Here is a 9,425-nt window from a genome sequence, read left to right as displayed (position 1 = left end):
CTCTAGCCTTTCCCCTTTCACTTTTCATTCCAAACTGAATTCCTCCCAAGTCCTTTCAGGGCCTTCTCATATGCTGGCCTCTCTGCTCAGACTGCCCTCTCCCTGTTCTTTGCCTGTGTCTACTTGCCCTTCAGATCTTAGTTTTCAAGGTGACAGCCCATCCGCACTCCAGTCTCTGCTAGATGCCCCTCCTCTGCACTCCCACAGCTCCCTGAACTTCTGTATCCTAGTACTCATCACTGCATTGTAGTTGCCTGGTTACTTGTCTCTATCCCCCACTAGGCCATAAGCAATGTGGGAAGGGACTGGGTTTTATTCTCTGATATATCCCTAGGGTCTAGAGCAGTGCCTGGCAAATAAAAGCACTCAGTAAATATTTGCTGTATGAATGAATGGCTGATGAAGGTCAGCGGGCCCAACCCCCTCTAGGCCTTGTGCTCTTAAGACCATAGCTATCTCAGTGCTGGCCTAAAGAGCAAATAAAGCTTTGGCTCCAGCCGGGGCTGGGGGAGGAGTGGGCTCTCGACTGTTCCTAAAACCTGTGACCTCCAGCTATCTGGCCTCTGCTCCTCTGGCTTAATAGGATTTTGGTGTACGATTAGATTGAGCATTTCTCCACCCAGCCCACCCTCCTAGAGTCCCCCCACAAATTGACCTCACTGGCCTGCTTTTATGAAAGGTTTATTCCTAGTGCTAGGTCCCAGTCTTCCAGGGCTCTAAGCACAATTAAACTGGGTGGGAAGGTGAGGGGAAGCCCATTCAGATGCAGGGCCAGAAATGGGGCTCCCCATTATCCCCACCCCTTTGGTCCCAGTCCCCTTCTCTGCAATGGGGACACATAGAGGAGGGACAAAGGGTACTGGAGGCAACATCATTGGCCCAGGGGAGCCCAAGAAGAGCTGCCATTGGCTGACAGGGCCTTTTGAGGCTCTGCCATTGGTCAGGGGCACACCCCAGGAGCTGGGGACAGGCCTGAGGAGTAATGCCATTGGCCAGGGAGTGGTTCTGTCATAGCCTTTGGCTGTGGAGTGAAGGAAAAGATCTGGGAATGAAGCCCAGTGGCCAGGAAGATAAAGGACAGGGCAGCAGCTGCTGGGCTTGCAAGCCCCCTCCCTACCCACAGCAGTGTGGGCAAAACTGGTGTCAGGCCCCAGCCAGGGAAAGGGAACCCAAGCCAGAGGGCAGGTGGCAAGGGATGTCCCATGTCCAATCTCCCCCACCCTGGGACTGCCTCTCCCAATGTCCTTCTTGATAGCCAGGTTTGATTAGGAGCAGCTCACTGCTCCTCTAGCCAGGAGGGCTTCTCAGCTCCTGGAGGCCGCAGCTTGATGTTGAACTGCTGCAGGGTCTGCTCCAGTTGTTTCTGGTTCCCAGCAAAGTAGGCTGACACGGCATTGTGGAAGAGCAGCAGCTGCTTGTGCATCACCTTGATCTGGGGGTCCAGCAGGGTCAGCTGAGACTGGACTCAGATGCCCTTCTTGAGCCTGAGCCCAGACCAGGGGTACTTGGATTCTGCTCTGATGGTGCTTTTAGCGTAGGGCTGACCTCTACTAAGGGAGTCAAAGGATAAGGGCCAGTCTGATGGGAGAAACCTGACTTGATTTGCTGGGCCTGGGGTTCTGGTACCCCAGCTCAGGGAATGATTTTTCCCAGTTATGTTCCTGGAATCAGGAGCCAAATCCTCCAACAGAAAAGGGCCAGGGATTGGAGGGCGGGTGACTAGAAAGGTCCAGGAGTTGAAGGGGCTGTGGGAAGATCCCACCCCTTAGCCAGGCCGTATTTCCCCCATCCAGTAATGGGGAGGATCTTGGGGGTAGAAGGTCAGTGTTACAGATGGGAAGGTGGGCTGGGGTCAAAGGGGTGGGGTTGGCACCTTGTTTTCTTCCAGGAACTTGAGCTTGATGGCCACATCTCCCCGCAGCTTCTCATATTTGTCCCGATGGGCCTGGAAAGTGGCCTGGGCACTCTCCAGTCGACCGCGTGTCCCTGCATCCCGGGGGCCTAGGCTCAGCTCCTCTAAGTCTGTTCGGTAGGCATCGTATTCCAGCCTGGGGAAGGGGTGATACAGGCTGGTCTCCACCCCTGTGTCCTCCACACATATTCTCCTTTCCTTCCTCAATTCTTATGACCCCAAAGCTCAAACTTCCACCCAGGCCCGTCAATTCCCAAAACCCTGGGCCCTGCCGGTCCCCACACCTGGCAGCCTCATACTGCTTGACAGTCATGAGTGTGTCTTCCATGGTCTTGGTGACCAATGTGTTGATGCTAGAGACAAAGAAGTTCACAGCCCCTAGCAGGGTCTCTCCATTCTTGCACAGCAGCTTCTGTGTCTCTGCATTGTAGCCAAATTCCTCCTGAGGGCAGAAGGGAGGACAGGCCTTGAGCAACAGTTCCTACTTGACTAAAGCTACAGGGCCCTCATTCCCCTCCTCCCCATGGAGGAAACAGTCATGGAAACTGGAACAACCAAGGACTGCCTCCAGCAAGGCTCTCTTAGCCAGAAAGTTAGTGGGGCCACCCCAGGGATGGCTGGGGTAGGAATGTGGGAGTGGGGTTCTCATATAAGTTCACAGGATGAGAACAGGAAAAGCTAGTGCAGCAGGCAAGGGAGGGGCTCTGATTAGGCCGAGCACTGATGCAGAGAAGGGTTACTTGTGAGCATCTAGTGTGCCGCCTCCCCCACCCCTCCAACTTCTGAACCTCTGTACAAACCCTTAGGCTGCCTCCACAGGTGAGTGCTGCTGGGGGTAGGGCTGGGCCTACCCTGGAGGGGTTCTCCCTCTGGGCTGCAGGAGGGAGGGAGGGAGGGAGGCTGAGGGCTGACTGCCTGGGAGGGCCCGGGCCCAGACCCCCCACCCTCTTTGGCCTGACCAAGGCACCTGAAGCTCTGGGGACTTCTGGCTGAGGTCAGCAAAGGCGTCACCTAGTGCATGCTGAGTCTGCAGCAGGCTGTAGAGGTGGGCTGTCAGTGCCCGGCCCAGCTGCAGGACACTTTCATACTTGCGCTTCGTCTCACGCAGCAACTCAATCTGCAGCTCTAGCTCCAGGTCCACAGTCCGGGAGCCTCGGCCAAATCGCTCTGATAACAGCTGCTTTGTGCACTGATTGGGAAGTGGGGGAATAGGTCAGAGACCCTAGCACCCTGCCCCCCCCAACAGGTATTGACCCTAGCATCCCCACACTCCTAGTCTCAGTCATAGATGGGATAGTGGAATCTGGAATATGGGGTAAAGGTACCCAGAGAAAGTGTGGGAGAAGGGAAAAGTGCTTAAATCCCACCTTGTATGTGTTGATGCCCCATTTCTTGACGATGTCAAACTTCTCTCCAGCGATGCCCCGAGCCACCTCATCTCCAGGGCCAGCAGGAGTGGTACTGTGAGATGGATGGCGGCCAGACCCTAAAGAACCAAGTTCTCTGACACCAGCTTCTCTCAGATATAACCAGACATTTCTGTGGGTCCACCCATACCTCCCAGACAGCACTTGAAAATGACTTTACTAAAGTGGCAGAAACTAGAGACAATGAGATTCTCCTACTCACTAGGAACAGAACTCATACCTTGTGCCCTGAGACCCAAATCCCAATATACACCTGGCCTCCTTCTGAGGTGGTGATGGGGAGGGGGTGGGGGAAGGGAGTTGCTGGTGCACAGGGGCAGAGAAGATGGAAGAAAATATGCTAAGAATGGGGTGGCAGGTCAAGGATGGTGGGTCCTGATAATAAGAAACCTCACTGACATTCTCATGTGGAATCCTAGTCAGTGTGAGATTCAAGAACATTTGCTTCTTAGAGTCTAAACCAAAACTCTGAGAAGATTCAGAGTTCCAAATCAGTCTCAAGCTCCAGAGCAGGGAGAATGTCTGTGAAACAGTTCTTAACGTGATTTGGGTAGTTGCAGCAGAGGAAAGAAAAATGGTCATATCTTAGGGGCTAAATGGCAAGTGGGAGCAGCTGGACAACCCTGGGCTCTAGCTTTGGGCTCTAACTAAGGACAGTCCATAGGTCTCATACTAGCAGAAGTTCCCAGTATCTCCAGAAATACTTCAAGCTATCTTAGACATACCCTATACTCCCCCAAATCATTCCTCCACCCTCTCTCCAAACAAGCTTCCTGTCCTGTTCTGATCATTCATACCTGTGGGGATGAGTCCATCACCAGAGCCCCCATAGCCACCAGACACAATGCTGGTTTCATTGAGGTTGGGTCCTGACACCATCACCTGCTGGAGGTCCTATAGGCCAGAGAAGAGGGGGGCTTCAGGAATATTGGGGCAGCTGAAGCATTTGGGGGGTGAGAACAAGCTTGGATTGAAGCATCACAGAGAGAGCACACAAGGGAAGTCTGCATAGAATCAGAATGAAGATTTGTAAAAAGATTGGAGGGAATTAGGTAAGTTAGGGGAAAACTAATGGAATTGGGTAAGAGCCCAGGGCTTATGATTTGGGATTCCTAAATTGAAACAATATGGAGAAGAATCAAACAGAAGCACCTGCTCCAGCCCATCATCCTCAGGAAGCTGCCCAGCTTCACCGTTCCCGTGGATTGGGATCTCCATTGTGGCTGCCTTCCCTAGGATCCCGTCCGTCATGGCTAGGGAAGGGACTGGAGTCAAAGTCTCCACCCCAGTGCCCTGCAAAGCCCAACACAGACAGTTCTGGAAACTGGCCAGTACCCCAGAAAGAAAGGTCTCCCCCACCATTTCAGAGATTTTAGAAGTTGTCCCAAGACTGGAGTATTCTAGGATTGGGCCCCCACTCCTTTCTTCTCATGGATATGTATTTCTTCCCTCCAAGGTGTGTTATCTTTCCACATGCACACCCAGGCCCCAGGTGTCTTCTCATGAACCCTCAACCCCACCAGGACTCAGGTGATCATTCATGCATTCATTCATTCAACAGACATTTGATAAGTGCCTACTATGTGTCATGCATTATTTGAGGTCACAGCAGTGACCAAGAGAGATAAGGTCTGTGCTGTCTTGGAACCTACCCCATGTAGCTGTTTCCCCCCACCAGGTTAACCTCTTTCCAAGGCTCAGGAGCCTACTTCTCCCATTCGGGCATGTTCTCCATTGCTTGGCTTTTCACACTCCCTTAGTGTTTCTTCCCCTTTCCCTCAGGTGGTCTCCCCCTCTTCCATCCCATGCACCTCCTCTTCCTCAGGCCCTCCCCCCCAGGCCTTAGTTGAATCAGTTGGTGTATGTTCTCAGTCTCTGGGAAAAGCCTCTTTTTCCCAGAACATTGTGATCCCTTCCAAAGTCAGTTATGTCCCCCAGGTGTGTTAGTCCCCGCCCCCCCCCCATACACCTGGGCATCAGGTGTGTCCTCATCCTTCCCCAGGGCTCAGTGGCATCTTCCCTTAGGGCAGGTTCGTGCGTTCAACTTCCCCTCGCCCAAGTATGTCCTTCTCACCTCCGGCCGGGCCGCTCTTCCCCTCAGGGCGCCAGGCCCGGGCCGCGCGGGGACCTCGGGCTCCAGTTCCCGTCGCGATCCTAGCAGCAGGTCAGGAACTCGGCGGAAGTGACGTCCCCTCCCGGGCAGAAGAAGCCGGCCACGTCGCAGATTATAAGGGCGGAAATGACGTTTAGCCGGGGGTATGGCGATCCTTGAGCCAACCCCCTCAGTCCCTGGGGAGGGGGAAGAGGTCACTTCCGGGGCGTTACCGGGCGGCTGTAAGGAAGTGACGTTTGAGGGCTGGTGGCGCGATGGAGCCACAGCCGCAGCAGCAGCAACTGAGGAACGTGAGTGGGTGCTAAGTCGCTGCAGGGCCATAGGTTCAGCTAGGATCCTTGCCCATTTGGCTGGACATCGGAGGGATGGGAACGTCGGTCTGTGGCGCGCGGTCCTGGGAAACTCGAGCGACGAGGCCTCGAGGTGCCCCCTCATCGCTGAGTTCTTTGTCCCCTTTTCTCCTAGTTGCGGGACTTCCTGTTGGTCTACAATCGGATGACTGAACTCTGCTTCCAGCGCTGCGTGCCCAGCCTGCACCACCGAGCTTTGGATGCTGAGGAGGTTAGGTGGGGAACTCTGTAGGGAGGTTCGCTGTAGACTGTTCCCAGCCCCGACTTCCCCTGCCTGTGGCCCTGGCCTTTCCAGACCCTTGCCCTTAGGCTAGGGATGGGAAGGAAGGAGACGGACCCGACAGTACACCTTTGGCCTCTGCTTCACCCTGTCTTCCATCCAGGAAGCCTGTTTGCACAGCTGTGCTGGGAAGCTGATCCATTCCAACCACCGCCTCATGGCCGCTTATGTGCAGCTCATGCCTGCTCTGGTACAGCGCCGCATCGCAGACTACGAGGCTGCCTCAGCTGGGCCAGGTGTTGCTGCTGAACAGTCCGGAACCTCACCATCAGGCAGCTAGCCCTCTCAACCCCAGGAAGGGAGGCACTGGATGGACCCTCAAGTTGAAGGAGCCAGTGGACCTTGGGCTGGATGCAGCCTGTATATAGAGTGAGGGGTTACCTGAGAGCTGGGTACTATTGCTCCTTTTCCCGGAGCCAATAAACCCGCTTTTACTCTCTTTGGTTTATGTCCCGGTCGGGGAAGTTTTGCCCACTTTATTGGCATCATCCTTTATTCTCTTAGCTAGCACATATCGGTTGGCTTCAGCCCTGGCAGTGGAGAAACTGCTGTCTGTGTGTAGAAGGAAAACCTCAACATTCCCAGGCACCTGGTTATAGCAAGTTCTGTGGGTAAAATTTTTTTTTTTTTTTTTTTTTTTTTTTTTTTTTCTCATTTTATTTATTTTTTCAGCGTATCAGTATTCATTCTTTTTGCACAACACCCAGTGCTCCATGCAAAACGTGCCCTCCCCATTACCCACCACCTGTTCCCCCAACCTCCCACCCCTGACCCTTCAAAACCCTCAGGTTGCCCCAACCTCCCACCCCTGACCCTTCAAAACCCTCAGGTTGTTTTTCAGAGTCCATAGTCTCTTATGGTTCGCTTCCCCTCCCCAATGTCCGTAGCCCGCTCCCCCTCCCCCAATCCCACCTCCCCGCAGCAACCCCCAGTTTGTTTTGTGAGATTAAGAGTCATTTATGCTTTGTCTCCCTCCCAATCCCATCTTGTTTCATTTATTCTTCTCCTATCTCCTACCCCCCCATGTTGCTTCTCCATGTCCTCATATCAGGGAGATCATATGATAGTTGTCTTTCTCCAATTGACTTATTTCACTAAGCATGATACGCTCTAGTTCCATCCACGTCGTCGCAAATGGCAAGATTTCATTTCTTTTGATGGCTGCATAGTATTCCATTGTGTATATATACCACATCTTCTTTATCCATTCATCTGTTGATGGACATCTAGGTTCTTTCCATAGTCTGGCTATTGTAGACATTGCTGCTATAAACATTCGGGTACACGTGCCCCTTCGGATCACTATGTTTGTATCTTTAGGGTAAATACCCAGTAGTGCAATTGCTGGGTCATAGGGTAGTTCTATTTTCAACATTTTGAGGAACCTCCATGCTGTTTTCCAGAGTGGTTGCACCAGCTTGCATTCCCACCAACAGTGGAGGAGGGTTCCCCTTTCTCCACATCCTCTCCAGCATCTGTCATTTCCTGACTTGTTCATTTTAGCCATTCTGACTGGTGTGAGGTGATATCTCATTGTGGTTTTGATTTGTATTTCCCTGATGGCGAGTGACGTGGAGCATTTTTTCATGTGTCTGTTGGCCATCTGGATGTCTTCTTTGCAGAAATGTCTGTTCATGTCCTCTGCCCATTTCTTGATTGGATTGTTTGTTCTTTGGGTGTTGAGTTTGCTAAGTTCCTTATAGATTTTGGATACTAGCCCTTTATCTGATATGTCGTTTGCAAATATCTTCTCCCATTCTGTCAGTTGTCTTTTGGTTTTGTTAACTGTTTCCTTTGCTGTGCAAAAGCTTTTGATCTTGATGAAATCCCAACAGTTCATTTTTGCCCTTGCTTCCCTTGCCTTTGCCGTTGTTCCTAGGAAGATGTTGCTACGGCTGAGGTCAAAGAGGTTGCTGCCTGCATTCTCCTCAAGGATTTTGATGGATTCCTTTCTCACATTGAGGTCCTTCATCCATTTGGAGTCTATTTTCGTGTGTGGTGTAAGGAAGTGGTCCAATTTCATTTTTCTGCATGTGGCTGTCCAATTTTCCCAGCACCATTTATTGAAGAGGCTGTCTTTTTTCCATTGGACATTCTTTCCTGCTTTGTCGAAGATTAGTTGACCATAGAGTTGAGGGTCGATTTCTGGGCTCTCTATTCTGTTCCACTGATCTATGTGTCTGTTTTTGTGCCAGTACCATGCTGTCTTGATGATGACAGCTTTGTAATAGAGCTTGAAGTCCGGAATTGTGATGCCACCAACTTTGGCTTTGTTCTTCAATATTCCTTTGGCTATTCGAGGTCTTTTCTGGTTCCATATAAATTTGAGGATTATTTGTTCCATTTCTTTGAAAAAAATGGATGGTATTTTGATAGGGATTGCATTAAATGTGTAGATTGCTTTAGGTAGCATAGACATTTTCACAATATTTATTCTTCCAATCCAGGAGCATGGAACATTTTTCCATTTTTTTGTGTCTTCCTCAATTTCTTTCATGAGTACTTTATAATTTTCTGTGTATAGATTCTTAGTCTCTTTGGTTAGGTTTATTCCTAGGTATCTTATAGTTTTGGGTACAATTGTAAATGGGATTGACTCCTTAATTTCTCTTTCTTCAGTCTTGTTGTTGGTGTACAGAAATGCAACTGATTTCTGTGCATTGATTTTATATCCTGACACTTTACTGAATTCCTGAACAAGTTCTAGCAGTTTTGGAGTGGAGTCTTTTGGGTTTTCCACATATAGTATCATATCATCTGCGAAGAGTGATAGTTTGACTTCTTCTTTACCAATTTGGATGCCTTTAATTTCTTTTTGTTGTCTGATTGCTGAGGCTAGGACTTCTAGTACTATGTTGAATAGCAGTGGTGATAATGGACATCCCTGCCGTGTTCCTGACCTTAACGGAAAAGCTTTCAGATTTTCTCCATTGAGAATGATATTTGCGGTGGGTTTTTCATAGATGGCTTTGATAATATTGAGGTATGTGCCCTCTATCCCCACACTTTGAAGAGTTTTGATCAGGAAGGGATGCTGTACTTTGTCAAATGCTTTTTCAGCATCTATTGAGAGTATCATATGGTTCTTGTTCTTTCTTTTATTAATGTGTTCTATCACATTGATTGATTTGCGGATGTTGAACCAACCCTGCAGCCCTGGAATAAATCCCACTTGATCGTGGTGAATAATCCTTTTAATGTACTGTTGAATCCTATTGGCTAGTATTTTGGCGAGAATTTTTGCGTCTGTGTTCATCAAGGATATTGGTCTGTAGTTCTCTTTTTTGGTGGGATCCTTGTCTGGTTTTGGGATCAAGGTGATTGTGGGTAAAATTTTAATGTT

General features: G+C 50.3%; 2 protein-coding genes across 3 annotated transcripts; one reads left to right on the top strand and one right to left on the bottom strand.

The window, feature by feature from the left end:
- Nucleotides 1-665: 665 nt before the first annotated feature.
- On the bottom strand, nt 666-5,546 carry ARFIP2 (ADP ribosylation factor interacting protein 2). Of its 2 annotated transcripts, XM_046017593.1 has the most exons (8): nt 5,414-5,546; nt 4,492-4,632; nt 4,137-4,233; nt 3,280-3,398; nt 2,880-3,101; nt 2,197-2,354; nt 1,874-2,048; nt 666-1,432 (listed from the first exon to the last, which is right to left on the bottom strand). In XM_046017593.1, exons 2-8 carry the CDS (start codon nt 4,588-4,590, stop codon nt 1,277-1,279), a joined length of 1,026 nt encoding a protein of 341 aa, XP_045873549.1. In that variant the 5' UTR covers nt 4,591-4,632; nt 5,414-5,546; the 3' UTR covers nt 666-1,276. The 2 variants fall into 2 exon arrangements, with proteins under 2 accessions (XP_045873549.1, XP_045873550.1); XM_046017594.1 differs by lacking the exon at nt 2,880-3,101.
- A 117-nt stretch (nt 5,547-5,663) lies between these two features.
- Nucleotides 5,664-6,525, top strand: TIMM10B (translocase of inner mitochondrial membrane 10B). The gene is made up of 3 exons (XM_046014111.1): nt 5,664-5,742; nt 5,918-6,013; nt 6,186-6,525. Exons 1-3 carry the CDS (start codon nt 5,707-5,709, stop codon nt 6,360-6,362), a joined length of 309 nt encoding a protein of 102 aa, XP_045870067.1. The 5' UTR covers nt 5,664-5,706; the 3' UTR covers nt 6,363-6,525.
- The last annotated feature ends 2,900 nt before the right edge of the window (nt 6,526-9,425 follow it).

The sequence above is a fragment of the Meles meles genome, chromosome 8 (assembly GCF_922984935.1).
Source record: "Meles meles chromosome 8, mMelMel3.1 paternal haplotype, whole genome shotgun sequence".
Taxonomy (NCBI): domain Eukaryota; kingdom Metazoa; phylum Chordata; class Mammalia; order Carnivora; family Mustelidae; genus Meles; species Meles meles.
Note: the sequence above shows the minus strand (reverse complement) of the source record. Positions and strands in the feature narration are given on the sequence as shown.